The 26,865-nt window shown below is 36.7% G+C and overlaps 1 protein-coding gene across 3 annotated transcripts; it reads left to right on the top strand.

The window, feature by feature from the left end:
- The first annotated feature begins 3,852 nt into the window (after positions 1-3,852).
- Positions 3,853-26,506, top strand: LOC106166207 (uncharacterized). 3 transcript variants are annotated; one of them, XM_086994487.1, is made up of 7 exons: positions 3,853-4,384; positions 21,432-21,866; positions 22,410-22,563; positions 22,893-22,970; positions 23,490-23,645; positions 23,846-23,950; positions 24,476-24,704. In XM_086994487.1, the coding sequence occupies exons 1-7, from the start codon at positions 4,216-4,218 to the stop codon at positions 24,531-24,533; spliced, it is 1,155 nt and encodes a 384-aa protein (XP_086850613.1). In that variant the 5' UTR covers positions 3,853-4,215; the 3' UTR covers positions 24,534-24,704. The 3 variants fall into 3 exon arrangements, with proteins under 3 accessions (XP_086850613.1, XP_086850611.1, XP_013400144.3); XM_086994485.1 differs by having other exon boundaries at positions 3,911-4,384; positions 23,846-23,945; positions 24,476-26,506; XM_013544690.3 differs by lacking the exon at positions 3,853-4,384 and adding an exon at positions 17,962-18,257 and having other exon boundaries at positions 23,846-23,945; positions 24,476-26,506.
- The last annotated feature ends 359 nt before the right edge of the window (positions 26,507-26,865 follow it).

The following is a 26,865-nucleotide window of genomic DNA, read 5'->3' on the forward strand; positions in this document are numbered from 1 at the left end:
GTTAAAATTAAAGACTGATTGGCGCCCAGTATTACATTTTAAGATAAGAAGAAAAACGCCATTGATTTCAACGGGTATATAGTTATTACCAGTAGATATCAGACAAAAATATTATTTAAAAAATTAAAAACAAAATCTCTCCTCCATTCATTCTGCGATCTACGAAAGCGGAATTGATAATTCACGGTAAAACAAATGAGCGGGGACCTTATTTTGATAACTTTCTCGTGGGTTTCCAATCTATTTATGAAGGAAGAGACCTAACCGCCTTGTGCAAGTGCTTGATGTATCATTGAAGGGGGAGATGGTAGACGTTTCGCACTTCACCGTGATTCCTACATAGTAGATTGCAGAAGAGCCGGTTATCGATGTCGAGCGGTTCGTGGGCCAAGGGAAAGGAAAATATCAGAGGCTTTTCTACGTCGCCGGGCAGATTATAGATGGATCAACAAACTCCTCGTTCTATCTGTTTGTCGGGACACGATGTCCTCTTCAACTTCTACATTTTCTTTATCAGCCTCTTCATTGTTGTCTGATTTCGGCAGAGGTCCCTGATTAGCGCAGACGACATGATTGCGCGCCATTGATAGCTGCCTCAAGTGGGTCTTGTGATGATGGGTGTACGACTTCTTGATTAAAATTTCCAATGATTTCATGCTGTAAATTTAAATCAATATGATTTTTTATGTGGATATTTTAAGCGGTTTATTCTAAAATATGTTACAATGCATTTAAGGATTTATTGATTCAGGCTAGAATAATCTGAAAATGAACATCTTACCATATACAACCTCTTCTTATTCAAGGTAGGCTACAGACATCCCTTTTTTTTTTCGTCATAATTTTTAGTTTTTTGATCAAAACTTCTTGACACGACTTTTGGTAGCTTATCACAATTTTTTCTTTTAAAATCCCCAACGTTGACATCAAGTAGGCCTAGCCCATTCGTTCAAAAACGCTGCACAGAAATGTGTTCACAGATCACTTAAAATTACAATCGACGGTAGACCATCTAACCCACAGCAAAATATACGTAATAATACGTTGTAAAAATACGTTGATGTATATTACCCACATTGCAGCGAATAACAATTTGAAAGGTACAGCTCAGTAAATATATAAAATAAATCATTAATGAAGTAAATAAAAAATCCAGAAGATCAATGAGCGGAGTGGTGGGGGGGGGGGGGGGGGGGGCAGCTAGAAAAACTATATCAGTACCTCTTATACAGTAACCACCATAACACTTAAAAAGCTCCTATCTTTACCCCAGCCTTCAAGCCATTGCCCCCTAAAAACCAACAGGAAGAAGCTGTCACGTTCTCAAAACAGCAACCGTTTTGACATATGCACACACAATCGTGGTGGATAACTAAATAGTCTTAGTCCCGCTATCTCCCAGTGCAAATACTACGTGCTGTCTCTATATCGAGATAACAAGACGACGAAGGAAGCGTCCGTGTCGTCTTAGGGAGATTATGACAGTAATGACAGGAGAGGTGCTACTTGTGGCGGTTGGGAGATGGAGGTGGGGTGGAGGGAGACCCGGTCTGAGAGAGAGAGAGAGAGAGAGAGAGAGAGAGAGAGACCCGGTCTGAGAGAGAGAGAGAGAGAGAGAGAGAGAGAGAGAGAGAGAGAGAGAGAGAGCATGTGTGCGTGCGTGCGTGTGCGAGTGTGTGGTTGAGAGAGAGAGCGTGCGATTGTGTGTGTTCGTGTGTGTGTGTTCGTGTGTGTGCGTGAGAGAGAGAGAGAGAGAAACAGTGTGCATGTGTGCGTGCGAGCATGTGCGAGAGTGTGTGGTTGAGAGAGAAAGAGAGAGAGAGAAAGAGAGGAATAAATAGATTCAAAAAACGACTCTATTAAAATAAAGAATATAAAGATAGAAAGGAGAAATAAAAAGAAGAATGTGTGTGTCTGTCTGTGTGTGTGTGTGTGTGTGTGAGAGAGAGAGAGAGAGAGAGAGAGAGAGAGAGAGAGAGATAATTGCCTGTCGAGGTTGCCTTACATTTTGTAATAAAAGCTGATAATAGGCCTACATTTTTGTATAATATTTCAGAGGGCGACTTGCTTTATCTTTATTATATAAAGAATCAATTTATCGCCTCAAATTCCACAGCTACTGAAATTACATATATAGTAAAAAGGCAAAAATGATAATGAGCATGAAAATTTACTCGTGTATCCAAGTTTTCTTTCTATCTCTGCTTCGACACGTTTTGACTACTCATTGATAAAAACTCCCCGCACCTTATTTTTCACCATGTGTACCTGTAAATAATGTAACTGATAAGTTAATACTTAAGGATAAAGATATCTCAAATATAGGAATAATTTTATTGCGTTTGCTTTATAGCTAATAAATGTATAAATGGATGAATGAATGAATAAATGAGTAAATAAATAAAAGTAAATAATTGAATAAAAGGCAAGCCATCACGTAATGCCGTGCAAATTGAATGAGCGATATAGAAAGGGATTTTTGAAAATGAAATTGCAAATTCCCATTTTCTGACTGCGCAATCTAAGACAAGTTTCACTTTCGCTCAGGAAAAAAAGTCATAACGGCTAATGACTCGGAAAATCTTCGCGCGTTCGAGGCAGGGCAGAGATATCGCCTTGCGAGCGAAATAAGAGGTCGTGCAGGCACCCGCGTTTAATGGAGGTGCCTTCTCCGAAATCGCCCCTCTCTGTCGGAAGGACGTCTTTGAAGATTGGGAGGTGACGTGTTATGTTGACGTCCCACGCAAAAACGGATCAGAGCTATGTGGCATGAAGCCGCCGCTTTGTGAAAGAGAAAATATTGAGATACTTCACCCGCCCCCTCTCCCGCCTAAAATGCTTGATGTTTTTTTCAGTGGATGATAATAATAATAATAAGACGAAGAAGAAGAAGAGGGTTAATCATTTTTATTAAAACTTACTGCCCACAAGTTTAATAAAAATGTAGCATAGTTATAATAATATAATAGTTATAATGTAATAGATATTCTAAGGCCAAAATTTTTGGAGTAAAATAAAATTATAAAGCAATAGATATCTTTAGCTAAATTTTCGAAAACTGCATGTCATCATATAGGCCTATAAAAAATATTCAAATATTAATTAATACTACCACCTAGTTGACCAAACCACAAGGCCTGTTTTTTTGCGGAGTTCAAAGAGAAAAAAGTTCATTGTTGGGGATCATATATTCTAACATGCAAAACTGACTCTTGCTTTGTCGGGAGAAAAAAAAAAACAAAAAACAAAAAAAAAAAAAAAACTCTTGTCCACCTAATATCTCAGTTAGCGTGTATGTGAGGGGGACGGTTGATGACATCAAGTTTTATTATAGATTTTTGTAAAAAGTTTTTCATAAGAAATAAAAATGAAATCGCGATGAGCTCATCAGGAGAAGATCAAAGGTACAAAACGGTAATTTTTCAATCCCACTCTTTCGATTAACCAAAAGTGCTTCCTCGTCGCGTTTCATTCCATCAAATTCTGCATCCTATACATTTCTGATCGTAAACCTCGACTGATCCGCGAATAAACTCGCGGTCGGCGAGAAGGACAGACAATTAATCGGCGCACTTCAGAGGGTCGATGAAAGCAAGATCATAAAAGAGCAAAGTTATGCGAGGAGCGAAGCCTCCGCAGTAACAGCAGACGACCATCGGAATCCGCGATGTCAATATTATGACGTCACCGCCAATACAATCTCACCCTCAGTTCATCAAAGAAATCTCGAGGGATTTGTAAGGGACGTATTGCAACAGTGACAGCGTTTGTCGGGTGGGTGAATTGATACAGCAAGCGTGAGTCATGTCGTAGCGATCATCAAATTAAAGTTAAGTCATTTATAAACGCTTGTGACCGTCGACGACACGACAGTCCACTTTGGCAGAGCTAGAGTGTCAACCTTATCTGAAAAGAAGCGACGACAGGCTGCCACAGAAGACTTCAAGTGTGCACTATCACCCAGTTCCATCTTTGGCCGGGGATTTTGTCGGATACAGAAAAACTTTTTTATTTGCAATCACTTTTCGTTGTGAATCCAATTGTGACGATCAAACTTCCGAATTATTCTCCGATCAGCAAGCTTCTGTGACGCCGTTCGTTGTGTCGCATTAATTACTTGAGTCCGTCTGTGCTCTTGAATCTGATTGCAATTGGAACTGAGCAGCAATAAGTATTATCAAGCACAAATTTTTACTCACAAGTCTCACACTGAAAATGCCAAGGTCGTTTTTAGTGAAGGGTTGGCATCTTCCGCCTCCTGACGATAGCAGCATCATTGGTGACAATAACAGTAACACAACGGGCAGTAACAGTAACAACAGCGTCAGTAGTAGTGAAGACATTATTGTTGAGGGTGATCACAGCGAAATACTACCGTTTGAGCGTAAGTAATATTTGTTTTACTCGTATTTTGTATTCTGTTAAATTGATGTCAGACATCGCAGAGAAACGCTTGTTCAAACTATCACCAGGTTTGAAATTAGGGCTGCTTTAATTACAATGATTTTGCCTCAGTTTCAACAACAAGTTTGTTTATACATCTACAATAGCAATATTTTCTAATATATTTTCTGATACAAACAATTTTAAAGGGGAGTAGAAAGAACACTTTTCTAGTATTTCAATAACTTATTGCTTTGTGGATATTAATTTTCAATGTTATATTTACCGTATATTGTTTTCCTTTCCACGCATGTTATACTGATAACGCGTTGTTTATTTTGCGCACGCAGATTCGCTGGTTCTTTTTTTTTCCTTATAGAATATTTGATTGTCACGTCTTTTGAACTCTGATTGCAAAACATTCCGAATTCCATCTACATTACACGCATAGAAACTTAATTTTCAATGCCATAATATTTTAACATAATTGTTTTAACTTTCTATATGAAATTCACTTTAAAATCATCTTGTCGTCTATCAATATTATGTGTCTGTTTTTTTTATTTTATTTTAACGAACGCCTGTTATTACGAGAAATTTGGTCCATTATGAGTTGAAACTTATATGCCTGGTGCTACGATTTGTACATGATTTTATTTTGGAAAATCCCAATTCTCATTTTCCATAAAACCGCTGTGACAATTCTACCCACAGAGAAGAACGTTAACCATTTCGAAATTTTTGTGTTCGCTGTATCGCTTTTTTATTGTTTTCTCAGTCGCAATTATGTCTCACTTTTCCAAGTATTTTCAGTTTGTTTTTATCAAATTATGACATTTGTCATAAATTAATTTTGATTTTGAATATCTCCCTTTGTAATAAAATGATCATGTTTTGGTTTCATACATTCTACTGTACAACGGGAGTCGTTGTCATTTTAAACAAAATGCCAAAAACGAAAACATAGATGAGAAATAATCACGTATTTGATTCCCACGAAAAGCAAACGTTGCACTATTATAACCTGTCACGCGGACATAGCGATAACTGCTTGCAATGGCGAGTCTTGATAATTAGCAAATTTAAAGGTGGGATATCTATAAGGTTTTCTGTAAGGTTTTCATGTGCAAGGCGATACAGTAGATAATATCGTCCATTAGATACAGGGTACATCTCTCTCTCTCTCTCTCTCACCGAGTACTCTCTCTCTTACCAAGTCCTTTCTCTCTCCCTAGTTCTCTCTCTCTCTCTCTCTCTCTCTCTCATCACGTATGTCATATGTCAGTCAAACACCAGTGGCTTTTTCTACTCCTACAGACACAGAAGTCCAGAAAGACGAACAGTTGGCAAAAACAATCGAACTTTGCCTGTCTGTTAATTTGGAATCCGACTGCCGTTTTTTTTTTTTTTTTTGTGTCGTTTAGTGCAAGGACGAGCAATTTTCACGTGCCTTTATGTAAAAAATATATATGGAAACATGGTTGCTAGTTCAGTAAATGTTTTTCTTCTGGGTTACTGGAAAACGCTTTGCCTAATATTAGTCATCTTTTGTAGCAGAATATCTTACGAGTCACTTGAATTGTTTCACTTGTCCGGGGGGTTGGAGGGGGGGGGGGGGTCCTGGTTGCTCTCTTTAACAAGTCAATTGTCAATTTATTGTTAACGTTTAATAGGACGCTTGCTCGTTGAAATCGATATTTAGATCTATGAATAAATACCATGAATTATAAAGGCTCATGGCATTCTTTTTGTAAAATAAAACAATAGATATACAAATAATAATAATAATGATAATGATGATGATGATTGTAATGAATTAGGTTCATTAACATTTGCAGGAGATCGGGGCTTTTAACCAGGCCTTTTAACGACAAGATCTTTTTAGTAAAAATAATAAGTAGCTAGGAAATTTTGTATAGCGCAAAACGATGGTATTAAGCATCACCGATATCTTATACTATTTCACTATTTTTCTATCACTACAGGATTCTGGTTTCAAGAAAAAAATCCATTTAATGAAACAACCTTTACTAAAACAAAATAAGATTTTCCACTTTGATTAAAAAAGCTCTGTTTAAGAGGGCACACCAACCGGAGGCCAATAAAACCTCAACTTCTTCTGTCAGCGTTAGTTTATTTGGGAATAGCAGTAAGTTGTTGTCATTCGAATTTCTGCAAATATTTTTCTCTTACACACAGGTGCTGGCGTGGAAATCATGACTGGCATTTTATTATTTTGACATATTTTTTTCAAAATAATCAGGATTATTATGACTAGGAAATTGTGACCCCGTGAGGTCGGCTCGCAAAACTTTTTTTCCTTGTTCTCATGTGGACTGATAGAATTTGTGGACTATAGTCTAATGATATTGAAGACATCGTACGAGATTCTATAATTTACCCATAAAAACAGACTGAAAAAACTTAAACGTTAAAGACTGAAGAAATCTGAATTTTCAAGAAGGCCTGAAAGATATACTAAATTATCAGCAACTTCGGAATAAGCATATAAGCTGTGTGGTGTGCATTTGTACATGTAGCTCCGTTAGTTTAGGTTTATGAAGGTCTTAAGAAGAAATAAATATGAAGAAAAGACTCGGTTTGTACAAAACATTATTTCTTAATTTTAGAAGTTATTAGAAATTGGGATTGCAGGTTTCTTATACTTACATAAATTTCCTTCTCCGCAAGAAAAAAAAAAAAAATACTGCAAATTTCTGTACTAAATCGAACTTACTGACCCCCAGCAGCCGGTGGTTGGGATTTTTAATTTACCGGTAGGGGGAATATTCGTTTCCAATTACAATTAACTAAATCAAATTCTTGGGCATTTCATTTGCCGCACAACGGTAGAATTTACAACCAAGTCAACCTAAACGCTCTCTCCCTCCTCGTGAGTTCGTGAACCGCTCTCAACAAATTCCGTCACTGGCATAGCGCGGGCCCCGCGATTAACTTTACGGCCACAGCTATGAATATCTAGCAGCAGGCCGCGCGCGTTGTATCCAGGGCTTTGTGTAATGTTATAAGGCCCTGATTAGGCGTTTCAAATGTTGATAGATGGGGTATATCGTTTACAAGTTACCTAACCTACCTGTGTCTTCCTGGGCTGCTCCTTTGATCAGCTAATGTCGTAATTAAGAACACGATTTTGGTGATTTCACAGATGATGGCGCTTTTGGGAGGGGAAAAACGTTCAACATTTGTGGGGTCTTGAAACGGTAGTCACTTTTATTAGTAGATAACAACATCATAGAAAGCTTAATTTTATGATAGAAGGGTCACCAAGAACAAACAGGATAAGTTCATTCCCTTTAAAAAATACGCCAAGGTTTAAAAAAAATCTGTTTGAAAGCGAGCAAATAAAAGGAGATTACATAGAAGCTGTTCTGATAAGAATTTCAAGACACTTTAAATCCGGATCCTATTTTAGTGAGAAAAAGCGTGCTGGCGCATTACATTACTATTCAATTTACTTTTGATAAATAAAGTTTGTTATTTGTAGATATGATGTGTACGATAACATATGTACATTTGACTTAAAAAGGAAAAGACGTGACCGCGCTCGCTCTGAAGTGTAAATATTGTTTCTACAAGGTCAAATGCATGTTTAAAAAACTGCGAAAAGTAACCTCTTATTGCTAATGTTGGGACGAATGGAAAAAACTGATAGATTTGTTAATATTAATAATTAATGGAGCCAACAAATAGACTAGTCCATCATATATTATTATTATTATTATTATTATTATTATTATTATTATTATTATAAATATCTTGTTCTTGTTTCACAAATCGACTTAAGTCGAGGATCAGTGCTACCAAAGACAACTTTTGACCTTAGCCGACTAAGTAAAGTTTTACAAAAATTTTATTTAAAAGGCCGCGTGGCTCATTTTCTCGTTTTTTAACTGTGCCAAATTAGGCGAATGGCGATATTTTTTCTCCTGGCAGTGACATTTATTTTTGTGATTATGTTAACTACATTTTTTAGGACAAATCGTTCTTGCAACTCCGTATTTCCGACTAATATCACATAGTCGACTTTCTGTCATGGGCTTTCTAAGATTAGCAGTCTAACCTCCTCCCCCCCCCCCCCCTTCCCATTTTTTCGACCATCGTGGAGCAGGTCCCAGGTGCAAACCAAAGAGTCCAGTTGTTTCCTCAAACAGATGCATTACGTTGATGTCCAGTGGACGCACCTGCGCCCATTTACAGGGGTCAATCGAGTAGCTGACCAGTACTCATTAACTACGGCCACTTGAACGGTCATTAATCAGGCAAGGTGCGAACATGTGTTTGTGTTATGTTTTGATGAGATTAATTAAGGAGGGGTGCCCTTGGACCACTTCCCGTGGTACTGTTGGTTCCCTTTGTTCTTTGATTAAGTCTCTCTCTCTCTCTCTCTCTCTCTCTCTCTCTCTCTCTCTCACCACAATTAAAGAACAGCACATAATTTGAAGTGAGTACCATTATGTAAGAAATATCACAGAATTATTAATACTTCATTACAACCAAATACATATGAAACAGTTATATAGTTATCATCCACGAATGATGACGATGTGAATAATTACACATCAGAAGGAATCAAAGTTAATGAATTAGCAAGCATATTCCTTGCTTAAATAACAAAGATCTTACAGAAAATTACAAAGCCAACTACAAACTGGTAAACAAAAATTAAGTAAAAACAAAAACACCTAGTTTGAATATTGACAATGACAAATAGTCGCCCTTCCAAGCAGTCGTATTTTTGCCTCAGAGAAGGCACTGTAGCTCAACTTGAAACGCTAACGCCATCCTTAACTTCTTAACTTAACCCCACTATACCACTACCACAGACACAGTAGTTAAGAGAGGGTGGTTAAAAACATTGTATCATTTCCCGTCATTTGTCAACTTAACTACGTTAATGAAGCCGAAAGTCGGGTGTCGTCTGCTCCTAAGTGGAAGACGAGCTCGGTGAAGTTTTTGTCTTCGTGGAAGAGACAGTAGCGCCCGTAATAGATCACCGAGACGCTGGCATGACTTATGGAAAAAAGCGAGATAGGGGCTGGGGAGGAGGGGGGGGGGTGCCATTATCATTGAGGACCGTAGGGTTTGGAAGTCTATTTATGCTGTCGCTTAATCAAGGATGTTGAGGGTCGTCTGCGGTCGATATGATTGATCGAATTAGGGGTGAGGCGATTGCACTTTTATCTTTAAAACTCGTCATCAAACTTACGGAAGGCTCTCCCTAAAGAGAAAAATAGTCTAAATATATATTTTTATCGTTTTTTGTCCGTTTTATGTAATCATTTCGCAGTGTCAGCACCTTGTAAATTAATATACTCCTGTTTCTTTTTAAATTGAGCAATTCAGTCGTGTATTCTATTATTTGAGAGAAAGACGACATTGTTTATGAAAGGTGTTTAAATTGATGTTGTTTTTGAGATGATACTGGCAGCAGTATTTCGGGGTGAGCTTTTCTTGACAAACGATGGCTGACAGGAGAAATGAGTGTTTTCTTAATGAACACAAAAGTGAGTGGGAGAAACTGGACGTGCTTGCATGAAAATGTATTCCCTGTTCAATATTTCACTCGTCTCACCCTAAAGTATTTCTTTGATTTTTTCATTTTATTGTCCTTTTGACGCTTTTTTTACATCTTAATTTTATCATCTTTAGAATAATTTGAATTTTAAATGTAGATGAACGTAGATATATGTAAATCCAATGATGAAATACTTGTTCCGGAAGAAGAGAAAAGCTGCTCTAAAAGCTGACGATTTGATATTGGCATTCCATGCATCCGTGTCGTGTTGTTGGCGAGAAATATTCAAGATGGTCACCACCCCGTAACGGGATCAATTTACCAATCAGGCATATTTCTCCTCTCTGTCAGTGTTCGACCTAACCTACGTGCTGAGATTCACTTACAGTTCGTGATAATTTATTCATTTATTCAGTAATTCCGCTCGTCACTTCCTCGCTACGTGTGCGGCGTGGCTTTATTGCCCGTCTTCGCATTCTTTGCATACTAATTAGTTATTCGCTAACCAACTAACCTAATTACGCTGTTTACCTAACAACCTTTGAGCTTTTTGAAACAAAGAGCTCGAACATAGACAGAGATGGGCGGTTTCCCTGTCACAAAGCGCGCGGTTGTTAATTGCTTACGACGCGCGTTTGGGTTGATCAGATGACTAGAATAATACCATGGCGGCAGTGAAAAATCTGAGAATGTCGCATCTTTTGATAAACCTGTGAAACAGTTAATTATGACTTCTATGACTCGGGGAGCAAATAAGTGTCTGGAAAATGCCATTTCTTCTTTAATGCCAATTACAGGTGGAACAAAGGGACTCAAACCGGTGAAATAAACAGTGCGTATTTGACAGTAAATACCGCCTCCTTTCGGAACCCGGTCAACCAACCGGCCGCGATGTCGTCTGCCAAATCCCTCCCGATAACGAATGCCAATTATTTCCCTTTCATAGCGACTGAAATAAGTGAAACAAATAAATAGTATTAATTGTTCATCGACCGTGTATCTTAATAGAATTAGTATTCAGTTTTTACAGAGCTTCGTGCGTGGATCTGAAGACCTTGTTGCTACCAACAAATGATATTACCAAGTCGTCAAACTGGGGAACGCCCAGTTGTATTCGCGACATTGACGACAATTCTACAATTATCAAATGTAATCCGTGGTTATATCTTTAGATGTTTTGAATTTGCATTTGTTTTGGGGGTTAGCAGCTAAGATTGAATATCGCTGCAAGCCTTTTGAATGCTGTATGACAAAAATTTGATAGTACTTTCTGAAAATATTCCTGTAGATATTTTAATAAAAAATATTTCATATTAACTTTTTGCTTATTTCATTATATTAATTTTCTTTTTTCGTTATGTTGCCAAGCATTTTATTTTGACATTTTCCAGTAAAAGTCGTTCTATATTTATTTCCACTGTTTTTTCAACTATGTGAACAGATAAAAAACTGTTCAAAGCTGTTCTTTTTATTTATTTTTAATTATTCATTTTATTGATTAATTTCTAATTATCCTTCTTCACTTCGTATTCACCACACCTTACTCAGACCCGTAGCCAGGGGGGGTTCGAAAGAACCGCTCCTTTTGCTGGGAAAAGGTCCACTCTGGGTAAAATTTGATCTGATACATGAAGTTTTTATGGGAAATAGTCCACTTTTTCAGAAAAAGAACCCCCCTTTTGAAATTGCTGGCTACGGGCCTGTAATACTGGTAGATTGATAGCATTGTTTTGACATTATAAAAAGATGAATATTTATAAACAGAGAATAAGCCTTTAATTAAATGAAAAAAAAAATCCGTTTTTGCACTATCATATTGAGTATGAATGGTTCCAGACAGGCACTACACCGTAGCGATATTATTATCATCACTTTTTACAAGCGCTTTCATCAATTAATTTCATAAATTTTATTAATTCGATATCACATTCCTGTCAGGTCAACCAAACTGTGTTAGGAAAAAAATATGTGCAAAACTGGACAGAAAAACAAAAGACTACAACTGCTTTAACTATATCTGATTGGTAAACACTGTAGTAAAGGGGGGCTCTCGCTTTAAGCAGTAACTTCTGTGCTCCGACGTTATCAGTAATTTTTACACGTGTATACCGCAAATCCCACAAAAGTTTGTGATACCAAGGTGTGAACGACCGTTTAGCGCTATTTTGACAGGTTTGGTGACACACTGTGACGGGAGGACTTTCCACACCTGGAGTTAACTGACTTTGAAATTATTGCTCAGGTAAACGCTTTAACCGCGTCCGTCACAAAGAATATCGGTCATTACGTAGATCACATCTGGACTGTCCGGAGAAGTTGGGGCTGCTTTGATATTTCATTTCATTTCTTTGTTTTATTTAATTCTGTTTCTGTCTTATTCTTTTTGTTTAAATTCTAAAAAAAATCTTGTCTTTTATTATATCATTTTATTCTGTTTTTCTTGTATGAATTAATTAATTAATTGGTTAATTTCCTTGACTTTTCCCTTCATCTAACTCACGTTTAGTTGGTTTCGATATAAGTATTTTAGTCTCTAGGAAGTGTGATATCAAATATGGAATGGGAACATTCTACAAGAAAATAATGGTCGACCTTAATCAAACTACGAACTGGTCGTCCATTCAAGTCAATATGCGAGGTAGATATTACGTAAAAATATCCCTTAAAGGTAGTTGACATAGGCAGAAGTTTTATTATACTATTTAATAGTCTGACCGAAGCTTCCAATTATACTGAGGTATAAACTAGAGGGAGATAAATTAAAGATAAATTTACTAGGGTGACTAACAGGCTTATTAAGAAACATTCTTCCGCGTTCATTGAGGCGCGTTAATCATAAAATCGCTCTCTTCAGAAAGCCGCCGTTTATTTCGTGATATACTCAAAATTAATTGTACTCGTGTACAATTGACTTGTCATCAGTTTTATAATAAACAGAGACGCGTAAAAGAAAATTAACCATAAAATCGCTCTCTTCTGATCCCTATCGTTTATTTTGTGATTTACCCGAATTTAACTACTTGTATATAAATGACGTGTTATTAACAGTATTACAAAGGTACAGGGTAATTTGGGATTGACACACAAATTTTTGCGTGACTAAGCGCTATGGAAGACGCCTTTATTCGGTTTAAGCGACCACCATGGATTTTTGATTTCGTGTGTTGCAAGACTGGGGGAATGTCTTGAGATTGAACCCAAGTTAAACATTTTTTGTCCCTTGCCACTCACTTAATTAGCAACATAATTTACTTGGATCTGAAATCTGTTTAATTTATGTAATTTACTACGAATTTATTTCAATTTGTTCTTCGTGTGAATACAATTAGGAACTATTGCTAATTGGTATTCGCAGAATTGAAGCTCTTTGGTGGTATTAAGTCATTGCTAACGAGACGGAAGCGGAAATGGAATCGCATGATGATTTAAATAAACAGAACATAGCATTACACGATTAAATACCTGTGATTCGAAACTCACTGATCTCCAACCACCGTTTTTAAGTTTTCCAGATGGTCTTAAGACATATAACTAGATGAAGTACTCTAATCAAATTAAGACAACGCTTCCTTTGTGTTGATTAATAAATGAATTGGTTTATACGATTAATTATTTGAATGTTCGCTGACTTGACGGAACTAGTTTCAATACTTGTTTTTTAACCTCCAAAGGTATTGTATTGTATTGTATTGTATTGTATATTTTGTATTGTCACCATGCGACTTCTTGGGATTTTTCTTTAATGGCTGAAGTGACAGTCGCTTCTGCTAATCAAGTTGACTTTTATATGTGTTTTGGACGTACATGTAGCTATCCAGAAGTTTACAGACCCCCCTCCTCACGTGTTTTATTTTCTCTTAGTTGTCTTTGTCATGACTTTTTACATCTGGTTGTAGTAACTCAAAGAACAAATGAGTCTACACTTTCAAACCAAAATTTTAGTAGAAATCAGGAGCCCACTAGATCTTTAATATTGCGCCTGTTTTAAAACAGGATTAGCACGGCTAGTACTTACAACCAGTAGTTACTTTATTATAGTGGATGACTACGTATTTTCCCTTAATTCATGTAAGAAAAAATCAAGTTTGAGCCTTACGACCGACGTTCGGTCTGAAATTCCTCGTGAAAACCAGCACTTGGCACTGTACAAAAACGTACCGCTTACTAATCACGTCTTCACCACCGCTTTGCACTGGGCGGTGCCAGCCACCGAATTCAGTCCCAGGGATCGGTCAGCGCGTGGGTCAGTATGACTGGACAGTGGACACTAAGCATCTCCCAGTTTCTTGGACTGATTGGCCGGATCGTTTGACAAGCCGGAAGAACTTTTCTTCCGATGAATTTACGCACGCAGAGAACTATTTTATTAATAGCGGCGAATATCGAAGGGCCTGGAAGAGTCTTGAGGATTCTAGTTCCTCTCTCTCTCTCTCTCTCACTTTCGCTCTCTCTCTCTCTCTCTCTCTCTCTCTCTCTCTCTCGCACACGGACACTAAAAACTTGTAATATTAGCGCTCCCTTTGCTCTCAAAAAGACGAAAAGCACAGAAAACCACAACACGAAAAGCAAACGCCTTAATTCATTTTGCCACCGCCCTGATCCCGAAACTCAACAAATAAAACGGATTCTAGATACGTGTAAATACAACAGATTTAGTGGGGACAGAGCGGGTCTTTTAATAGATTATATTTGTACAGAAATCAGGGAAGAGAAGCCACAGACGTTGCCAAAAACACACCCGCGGTCCCATCAACAAAACCTGATCCGGCCGGGAACCAGTCTAAACAACACCCTTTATTGTCCATCCAGTTCTCTGGGCCCTTATCCTAATCAAGGTGGCCAGGAACATGTATTTGAACAAGGGTATCGCCACAGGAAACAAGTGTCTAGTTGTCCGCTACTTGAAGTATAGATTAGCCGGCCTTAAAACAATTTGCTTGTCGTGCGTTGCACTGAGAGCGTCGGATCGTTTACTCAGCAGAGGACGCGGGGCTTGTCAAGTGTCTTTTGCTCATGCGGGTTTCTCATGTAACTTGGTCTCCACACTCCTCTCTCTCTCTCTCTCTCTCTCTCTCTCTCTCGTAGACGATGATATAATGATATAAAGCACACACACACACACACACACAGACACACACACGATCTTAATTGATAAAATGTATACGTTGAAATAATATCGAATGAAAATAAATATTTAAATTAAAAGAAAAGAAATAAATTTGAAAAATTGAATATGTAACAATATAATATTGAACAGAATAAAATAAAATAGAATGAAGTAAGAAAGATGATCGCCATGTACCATCACAGAATTAGAGCGGGACGAAGGCGAAACATCAAAAGCTTCATAAACTGTTATAAAACACACGAGGGAAAAGTGAATACAAAGATAACAACATGGAGAAAATTAATTTAAATCGAAAGTAATGATCAGGTTTGCTGAATTGACCCTTACCTCTTACCTTGTATTTTGGGGATTATATTATAGAAATGACTGAAATAGGGCGTCAACCGCGCGTTTGACGCTCCGTGGCCTAATAAGACTCACGCTACCAGGCTTGGAGCTGCCACAGAGGGTGTCTTTCTCACCGTGCGCTGTCGTTCGCGTTCTCGGCAGCGTCAATGAGTAGCTCACTGAAAGATATGACGGGGACGCTGCGACACTTTTGCAAAATGAAGTGCGCATTTGGAGTGATTGGGATAGTGTTAAGATGGTTAATGTAAATTCCATGGGAAAACTGCCACCAGTTATTTTCCGAATATTTCGTGTATGCTGTTAGTACTTTAAAATTTTTCACAAAATGAAGGTTTTCGTTTTGAAATTAACTCTATCAACTGCTGCTCGTATTCACGTGCTGAGGATGTGCTTGGTTTGCAAAACTTATCTGTCGAGTGTTTATGGGTTACAATTGTTTTTGACGTAGGCGCGTTAATTTTAATAAGAAAAGGTATAATTTAGCTTCATTTATTTACTCCTCATTCCGAAATATCCCTATGGTAAGGTTTCAAACATATTAAGAAAGAGCTGTAATTAAAACTTTGTTTTTGCGTCCCACTTTTTCATTCAAAAATATATTTTTCATCGAACAAACGGCTTGCAGTAAAATACTTAGACTACAGTAAAATATCAACTGTTATTTTATTTATCACAACCGTACGCGCATCCTTATCGTATTTCATTGCTACCATTTTACAGAATATCAAATCTACCATCTTATTCAAAGTTGCTCATCGTGTGATTATTAAACATTATAAGGTTTTTGATGAATATTTTAACAAAGACGATAATAAAAAAAAAAAAAAACTTGACCAGTTCCTTCGACGGTTCCTTCAAGGCGTACCTCGAATCTCCAAAAGGACATAAATTAGGACATAAAGGCAAAGGGAGTTGTCCGAATGACCTGACCACTAACACTCTTCAATTAACAGCGACTATACACGTGGTCACCTCTAATTGCAGGTGCACTTCTTATACCTTTTATTTATTGTTTACGTTTACTTTTTACGTCACTCAGTAAAAAAACAACGTCGTAACAGAAAATCATCAGCTGCGCATTGCGTGTAGAGAATGGCCAAGCCATTTTTGAAGTTAAAAATGCAAATGTCCAAAGTGGATAAAGAAAAAAGTTCTCCAATTATTATATCCATTGGACAGTTTGCATATTAAAGAATGCACCTGCAGAAAAAAAACATACTTTTAAAATTTGTCGTGATTGGAGAGTTACTATAGGGAACGCCGTTCACATTGTATTGAAACATCAGTCCGTTTCTTTGGTCAATATTTGTCTTTTTGGTGGATTTATCGTTCATAAGTTTTTAATCTCTTAAACGGTCGTTCAGTCGCGTTTTTTAGTATCAACAAAATTGCCCTATTTTTAAACATACTAATGCACAGCATACAAAGGTTGACGTAACTTATATTATATATGAAGTAATCAGCTCAAAAGTAACGACTTAAATTCAAAATCATATAATCACATTTAATATAAAAGAAATAGAACACATCAGCCGCGTAACTTTATTTAATCTATTTTCTCCACATCCACCAACAACCCTTGCTTATGTCATTTTAAATCACCGCCCATTCAGTCACAGTTGTAAGCTTCTTGTTCCCATATTAAATTTCGCCTATAATTTATAATCGTTTGTATGTCAACACTCGAGAGTGAGCAAAGAGGATTGTTTACCCACTGCTTCAGAGCTGGGGTTGTATCCTGTGGACATTGAAGATAACCTGTGTCGGCGTTCAGCTTTCTACAATCAAAAATGACGAGAGAAGCCTTTGAAGGAAGCCCGACGGAGCTTTGTGTTTAGAGATCGTGCCCGCCTAAATTTTTGGAAAATTTTCACCTCTCTTTTTCGGACTTTGCCCCCTTATAATTTACGCTCATGAATTAAGTTTAAGGAGAAATATATGTTTTTTATTTTTTCTGGGATAACGGTCCCCACGTATGATTCTAACATATTTTATACATATACGATGAATGAACTGGGCCTTTTCAGCGGTTATATGAACTTGAATTAAATTTTCTTGGGGAACGTAACTTCAGACTGAGCCACCTTCCCACCTGGTCAGTTCAACTATGTCCATTCATCGATGACTAGATGTCTCGATGGTTCCAACTATTATGGTAAGAATCATTTTGTTAGAAATAAATGAAAAGCACCGTGCACATTTTTCGTGTAGGACATCCGCAATAGTTTTTTAAGATTTGAGAGAGAGAGAGAGAGAGAGAGAGAGAGAGAGAGAGAGGAAGAAATACTCTGTTTACCTGTTGTAAACCTCCCTTGTTTCTTGGACACACACGAACACACATTTCTACACCTGATCAAAAATCCCTCCCCTTGCCCCCCCCCCCCCCCCCTCCAATAAATTCCTCACCCCCCTTTGCCCAACCTACAGCACAGTGTGGCGTGAGGCGATAATTACTTGATTAATAATCATAATACTCCTTGGACCTGTCCATGAAGTATGCAAATGAGCTCGCGCCAGCTCCTTCGGTCCCATAAAGCTGTCTGTCAACTTTGCGACGGTCGGTGATAAATAGACGAACAAGACGGGCTGGTCCCTCATTCGCGTCACGATTCCATCGCAGGAGAGACCCTCTTCCCATTTAGAGATGCTGCCATTGTTTCGATAGACAGAACACACAGAAAAGTAGGCTTAAGTGTTGTTAGGGCAGCGTTGTGTAGTCGCCACTAAGCTTGGAAGATATATCTTTGATAACAACAGGAACTGGACTTTGATTTTATAAAACACGGGGTTAAAACAAGATTGTCATTAAGGATTTACCTGAGTTTGTCACCATGGTCGTGATGCACGAGAGCATAGTTGAAGGTAAGTAATATATAAAAAATCACCTCTACTGTTTTAATCCACATCATCGCGCATTCGTGATTCAATTAGTCGCAGGGGGCTTAAATTTAAAAAGCCATATTTGAACAAGAAATTATTTGCCGGGTGTTAAGGAAAGCCAATTGGTATCCTAGTATGAGGGCAATCACATAAATATGTTTATACGGCTGGCTTCGTGTCTACTTGTGAAACGTTTTATTCGTCCAAGGTGCAAAAGATTTTAGGTAACACTAATGTACTTTGATATACCCGTGTTCTTATTCAGTTATTATAAAGCCAAATTTTGAACGAACTGAATTATTTCGAAATACTACCCATTTATAAGTCCTGTAAGCTTACAACTACATTGATAACTGAGGCAGTAATGATACAAACAGGCTTCCCTTTTTACGACCAAGAGCTGATTTAACTTAAACTTGAAAGTCAATTCGGTAGTTGCCGAGCTGCTTGTGAGAATCTCTACCTTCATTGTTCACTAGATCGGTCTATTTTATGACGGCGTATTGATTATGTGCTTATTTCAGCAAGCACTTTGTTTAAATTATAGTATTTTAATCACGTCTCAACGTCTGAAACTTTACCAGATGGCAGTCACAACACAGAGACTTAGAGATTCAGGTCCACCTTAATATCTGAAGGTTTTCCAATACGTTTTCCTTGTCGACACATTGGCTCTGAGACGCTGACTTATTCCATTTCAAATTAAGCTAACTGAATTTTCCTTCTTGTCTATTTTAATATATCTGGCTGTTTTAGATAAATGGATGTCACATTTTATTGTAATGTCTACCTTTATGAAATAGATCTGATTAACTGAATTCAACGTTTTACGCTAATAGGATTAAATATTTAGTTTTAGGATCGTCTGAATAGGACTCTCTCAATTCTGAATATGGTTTCTCCCCAGCTTCCTTCACTGTAAGAATATAAACCAAAATACTACAGTTTTTTGTCGTTGTATTTGTTAGGAATATATGAATCATTGGGATATGCAGATAATGTACAGATACAAGATAAACTTGCAAGAAATATAGCGAAAAAAATTATGTCAAATTGACTTAAACTCCTTTTTTCATTATAATGCGTAATTAACCAAGTTTAATTCATTCCCTTACTATGAGCGAATATGTGGAGATTAAAGTTTTATTATTTGGTACTGAAATAGAATTTTAGATAAATATATAAAAAAGACAAATAAAATGAAACTGGTTCCTATGATATATTTTACAATTAAAAACTGTACATATAGCTTCGTCCTGATGGCCTTAGAGCGCGTTGTATCTCACTAGGCATAACAATTAATGTCCGCTTTTTTATTTGTAAACTAAACAGAATTTTATCAAATTCTTTCATTCTATACTTGTTCCATGAGCAAACAAACAGATTAAAGAAAAAAGTTAAAAATAGTCACCTGGGCTTATAAAATATATTATAAAAGCGTTGTTTTGTTAAATAATAACAATGACGTTTAAATGAAAAAAAAAAAAAAAAATTGACAGATTATTTTACTTTGCTTTCATTTCACTTTCCTACGGTTTTACTACCGTTTTACTATTCAAAAGTGAATTTTTTTTCGTAAACAGCAGAGGGTCTTCGAAGAAATAACTCAACTTGTTAACACAGATGTGTATAAAGAGGGCGTTTTGTCGACGATGATTTTATAAAAAAAAAAAATATTACACGTACTTACTTGCGACTTTCTTTTTTTTTTAAACTTACTCACTTACGTGACAGTTAGAGTTGCCCTTAAGAACCTGCTGTGAATCATTGAACCACTTTGTTTACACATTTCAGGGTCAGGGGTAATAAATGGATTTGTGAATGTAATTCAGAATTGTAAAAGAAAAAGAGCTTGAATAGAAAAAATATATATGTATATATTGATTATGTTGAATAAAATAAATCTGTTAACTATAGAGACGCATGGATTAAATTATTTTTAGGGGTTACTATTTTCATGCGGATGCGAACTATCCAATCTGATTTTTATGTTCAGTTTGAATTTTTACTTGAAAGGAAATAAGGATTCAGTTTTCAATAACTGCGTATTTTACTTCAAATGTTTATTCATTTTCAAACGTGGGAATCTAAATTCAGCTTCTATTTATTGCTATTCCCGTCGAGTAGTCAACTTGAAATAGAGTGTGACATTAAAAAAAAAAAAAAAAAAAAAAAAAAAAAAACGCTCTCAGAGAAAGGCATTCAACTCTATATGAAGATTTTGTTCCTGATCGAATGTACGAGTCTGGTGAAAATATCAAATTATTTTATGAAATGTCCAAAGGAATTATTTCATAAAGTACATTTTCAAGGACGTATACGGTGTCGGTTTTTTTCTTTTTATGAAATTAAAGAGCGTGTAATAAAATGACGAAAGCTTGCGGAGCAATGAAATGTACCTTTTAGATCAAGCTTCAGTTTTTCACCTGCCTTAACACCAATATTTTTCTTTGGATCAAAGGTACGTACTGTACATACTCATGATATAGTATAAATATATCTTAAAATTATTTTTGGTAGAAGGTGGTAGTGGAAACTTATCTGAACAGCTTCGGTATTGAAAATGCACGCGTTCGTTCACCGACCACGTTTGAAAGCCGATATTTTAATTAATATCACATGGAAGCTGCTTTCCTGTTACAAGAATAAAACCGGCTGGAATAAAACCTTAAAAAATCGCACGTGGAAGTCATAATACTGCATTCAAGTTACCGCAATAGTTCAGGTGAAACGAAAGCCAACAGTTAAAGAAGTCCAAAGTATACTGAGGCCACCAGAGTCGCTTCCTCTCGGCACAGCGTTCTCTCCAAGTCGCCGGCAGTACGTACCGTACCAAGTCGCTTCCCAGAACATCAAGGAGTTGTTAACCGAAACCCAAGCTGAAGGAACGAAAGGAAATCCCGCGTGTTCGATCAAGTGCGCCCGGCGATTATTTCGGGTCGGTTTTCACGGCAGAAATGTCACCGGCGCGTCTGACGCTTCTTTAAATCATGCTGCATCCGGTTTCACGGCGCTAAAGCTCTGTGCGTTGAGGGGTATGCCCGGATACGTGGCATGTCCTGACTTCTCACAAGTCACACGTGGAAAAGAAAACTAAAAAAAACATGCCTTGGCGAATGCATATTTAAAGCCAAACTCTCTGTTTGTGTTTTCCAGAAGCCCAAATGCGGAGGAGCTCGTCACCTATGAGAATGGTCGCCGCCGCCGCTGCCGCCGCCGCCGCCAGATCTTCCGATCACCTCCCTCAGCCGCACTTGACCGTTCCGTCACCGCTGAGGCCACGCTCTTATTTACCGGCACCCATCCCGGTCTACCCGCCGTCGATGTTCAACGCCGCCGCCGCCGCCGCTGCTCACGCCTGGCAGTACGCTGTCCACGCCGGGCTTCCCCTCTATCACGGCGGATTGACCATGAGTACCTGGTCATCGCAGTCCCTCTTGCGCTCCCTTCATGGTCATCCTCACCCCGTGGTCAGCGTCCCTGATGTCCCGAGAGGTCGGCCAGTGGTCAGTGAGGTGACCAAGGAACGCGATCTGCCCATTGACCTGTCCCGGTCTTCCATTGGTGCTGGACTTTTGAACGGAAGGAAAGGTAGGGCGCTGTTTTTATTTATTTATTTATTTTATTATTTTTTTACCCTATTTTTTTCGAATTTCTCCTTGTGTTTTAAAACGTGATTTTGTGGTGATTTTCGTTATAGGAAAAAGAAAAACATTTCTGTACTAAATCACAATTCTTTATTTTAAATAGCTAAATAATAATACAAATTTTGTATTATTTTGTTTGTGCGTGGTCTGTCATCCTCTTGCAATTTCACTATGTTTGGAATTTCATTTCTTGATTGTTGTTCCAATTTTAGATCATGTCATTCGGAAATCAGACTGCATTAAATTTGATCGCTGTTTTTACACGTGATTGTTAAGCTATGACAAGGTTAACAACAAACTGAATAAAAACAATTTTAGAAGAAAGGAAAGCGAAAAAAAAACTTCTTAATTGTACGCTAAACATTTTGGGAACAGCAAATTAAAAACAATGATAATTTCTTAGAAAATCCAGTTTTATACGTGTATATATAAATGCCAGTGCTACTTTGTCAAAAACAATTGGATAAATATTTTGGCATTCTTACAGAAGAGAAGCCAGCGCCGAAGTTTGATTTTGCCCATCTGGCCGAGGCAGCGACACATGAGTACGATAGACTGAAAAAAGACAGCACGGAGGAGACACCCAACAAAGACGCTCAGATTGTCAGCCATGCCATGGCGCAGGTGTTAGCGGGGCTCAGGTGAGAATTAATTAATTAGTTAATTGATTGATGGATTAAACAATACTTGCTATTGCAATAATAATTTAATTTGGCAAATCTACAATTTACATTGTAATATAGAATATTAATAAGACAGGAACCCGCTCTCTTTCTCCTTCTTCTTTCATCTATCCATCCTCTCTTTTCTTCCGTCCCTCCATCCATTCCCCCCTCCCCCCTCTCTCCTCCCTCCTTTTCTCTTAAACACACACACACACACACGTATATCTGCATATAAGCAATCATATCTGTATATCCCATTATTATTATTATTATTATTATTATTATTATTATTATTATTGGTCCAGGTATGACCCCGCGCTGGCCAGCATGTATCCACCAGTGACCGGGATGTTTGAGCCTAAGAAGAGAGGACGCGCTAGTAGGTGAGTAGCGTCTGTGTGAAGAGATTTGATTTTTATACCCTTATTTGTCTTTTTAAATTTTTGTGGTGTTATTTTCTGGGATACAATTGGAATATTAAATAATTGAATAGCGATAGATGTCGAGCAGGATTCCATGCTTTTTATAGTTCTAATTATTTATTTATTTATTTATTTATTTATTTATTTATTTATTCAAATAAGGGTTTCATTGCATGGTGTCATTTTGTCAGAGAAACAAAAGATAATGTCTTTGCCTACAATTTATTGCGGTTCCTTCATTAATGTATTATTAGACGAGATAATGGTTTTATTTTTCTTTTGATGCGGCAACAACCTCATGATAAATAGTTGTTTCCATGTATCAATTTCACGTGAGGAGGCAAATCAGAGGATAATTTTGAGGTTTTACTACTTCCATTTACATATTAACATGTTTAATACTTTAGCAATGCGCTGTGTATCAAATGTTTATACAGTTGGTTTTTATACTTATGGTAGATTATTCAATTAAATTTGCAGACCAAAGAAAGAGTTTATTTGCCGGTTTTGCCAGCGTCATTTTACGAAGTCCTACAATCTTTTGATCCATGAACGCACGCACACAGACGAACGTCCTTATCCTTGTGACATCTGCGGGAAAGCGTTCAGAAGACAAGATCATCTTAGAGATCACAGGTAAGCTTAATTTCCACCTCTCCCTCTCTCTCTCTCTGTCTCTCTCTGTCTCTCTCTCAGGCGTGCACACACAACTTCTCTCTCTCTCTCTCTCTTCTCTCTCTCTTTCTCTCTCTCTCTCTCTCTCACACACACACACAGTGAACATCAAATTCGTTTTCTTCATAAAATTAATTCAATTAATTTGTTATTTTTTCCAGATATATCCACTCCAAAGAGAAGCCGTTTAAATGCAGCGAATGCGGCAAGGGCTTCTGTCAGTCGAGGACTTTAGCAGTTCATAAAACACTTCACATGCAGGTAAGGTAAGGGTTTAGAATGCCAACATGCATTAGTTTTAGACTGATAAGATAATTAACGTTCATAGTATAGAATTCCAGTCTTCTTTTTGCTTATTATGTTTATCTTTTTTTTGTTAGATATTTGGTTGTTTTTTATTTTTACTATTTTAATGTCACATTTTCTTTTTAAACATTTAGTGATTTTTAAAGATTTTTCATTTGGAACGATGAAACTTTTATCATTAGTTTCTGTGATATCGTCACCGTTGTACCTGTATTCAAAGGGATTATTTAAGCATTTGCCTCTGTCTTAACATTCTCACTTCTGCTGAAAAATATTGTTGAATCACCAAATTCCAATCACTAAAATATCAACAAATATTGTTACCTAGTTGCATAAACTGTCAAAACATTGGTATATTAATGCTAAAGTGAATTGTTTTATATATGTTTATATGTGTTAAAGTATTATAATTCATATTATATATTTATATAACATATTTTATATAAATTTACAATTATTAAATTGTTTTTTCCTGATTTTTAAAGGAATCTCCACACAAGTGCGCCACCTGTGGCAAGACGTTCAACCAGCGTTCTAATCTGAAGACACACCTCCTCACTCACACCGACTTCAAACCCTACAACTGCGGAGATTGTGGGAAGGTGTTCCGCAGAAATTGCGATCTCAGACGACACACGCTGACGCACTCGCCGCTCCTGAATCCCGACGGCGCGCTGGCCGATGTCTCCATGGCAACCAGTGATAGTGAACTTCCGGATCAAAGTTATGTCGAAGTTTAAATAATAGTTGTTTGAGTGAATTGACATTTTTTGTTCATTTATGGAACTTCGTTAGCAAAATCTACTGACTTACACAGTGAAAATACATATATAATTCCATTCACCATTTGATTGAAAAGAAGATCACTAAAACAAAACTCGAAAAAAATATTTTTCAGGGTCTCGTGGTGACCAAACTATGATTTTATTATTATCACTATCGATTTGTAAATATATATATGGATATTTATTTTCTTGTATATACGTCACCTTTGCCGAGCAATTCGGCAAGAAAACAGCATGGAAAATGATCTGAATTTGCAAACCATATAGATATATTAGCTGTACATAGACTACTTTATTTTTAAGTTTTTGCTGATATTTTAGAAAATGTCAATATTAATTTGTTAATCATTTTGCTACATGCCAATTAGAAAAGAAGAAACCGAAATTCTCAGGGCTAGCGACAATTATACCAATGATTACTTGATGATTGAATGGTGCTTTAAGTAATTATGATAATGGAAATTAATTTTAAATTTAATATTTTGTTTTAACTTGAAGCTTTAATGCTCTTTGCTGATTGGTGCCATAAATTTCAATGTACTAATTTGTTTATAGTGATTTGATGAATGTCTGTCTATATGTTTGTTGCAATATGTCATGTGCTTACATGTATCTGCCTTTATGTCTGTCTGTCTGTCTGTCTGTTTGTCTGAATGTCTGTTTTTCTGTATGTATGTTTGCCGCAATGTGTCGTAGTTTCATGTAGGCCATATGTCTTTGTCTCTTTGTCTGTCTGTCTGACTGTCTGTCTTTTTTTTCGCAATATGCCATGTGCTTGTCTGTCTGTTTGTCCACTTGTCTGTTTATCTGTCTATTTGTCTCTTTGTCTGTTGACTTCCCACTGCACCCGTCGGCCTTTATTAGTTAAGTTATATAGTAATACGTGTATTTGGCCAGGTTTATTTGTACAGAGTATTTACACGCCTGGCTCAACTGTTTCAGCATATCAGATTGATATGGATTAATTATTATTATTATTATTATTATTATTATTATTATTGTCAGTAAACAACATTTTTAAAAATATATTATCAAGCATGGTAATTAGTATTTAATGATTTTATTAGTTGAGAAGCGCTATGCGTTACTTTACTATTATAACGTGGATACTGAAGAGTTATAGGTGATCAATTTTGACAATTTATCGCTATAGGTCACAGCTAGCAATTTGAAATGAGTGAATAAATCGTGCCATATTATATTTAATTTTATCAATTCAGTTGATGTATTGGTATAGCTTTCAAAACGCGTGTATAAAATGTATTGCAGAAGTGATACTATGTATATACTGTTTCTACTGATATCAAAGTTCCAGTGGATTTTTAGCAAAAGCATAGTCGGCTTTAATTAGTGTTTGGTTTCACGAAAGAAACGTTGGCTTAACTTTTAGACCAAATAGGTGGTCAATTCCAAAACCAGAATCAATGTTTATTCAATTATCTAGTTAAAAATAGTCTTAAATTTTCGGCTGTAGAATTCAGGCCAATTTTCGGTTTGTAGGCCTTTTATGAAACAAGGATCTGCAGTGTTTTGAGTTTGAGGAGGTTAATGACCAAAGGGGCGTTGACCTTGGTAGGGATCACCTTAAATGACATTGTAAATGGTTTCTGTATAAAAGATTTGAGCATATAGGCTTTTGCGTGTTGAACACTTTTCTTTTTATATATAATTACATTGTGAATACTCATGATTGTGTTATTAAAATAAATTATTTGAATATAAACGAATGGATCTATGTGTTTATTTTTGTTTAATGTATTAAGACAACGTTGAAGATGTTTTAACATCTTAAAAGATGAATTAGCCACGTTTTGCAGCAGAAATTGATATATAATGAAACTAAACTTTTTGTAATAATTTCATTTTTTCTTAATCATCGAAAATTGAAAATAAATGCAAATAAATCGGATGTAATATATTCGATATTAGAACAATATATATATATTTGACAATCCGAGCCTGGTAGAGAGATCAAATAAGATACGTGGAGATTTTATATATATATATAACACGAATCTGTGCTCAAGTTCGAAAGATAAATGAATTAAATAAAACAATACGTAGATGATAATTAAATGAACAAAGATGCG

The sequence above is a fragment of the Lingula anatina genome, chromosome 8 (genome assembly GCF_051362555.1).
Source record: "Lingula anatina isolate TDL-2025a chromosome 8, LinAna3.0, whole genome shotgun sequence".
NCBI classification, from domain to species: domain Eukaryota; kingdom Metazoa; phylum Brachiopoda; class Lingulata; order Lingulida; family Lingulidae; genus Lingula; species Lingula anatina.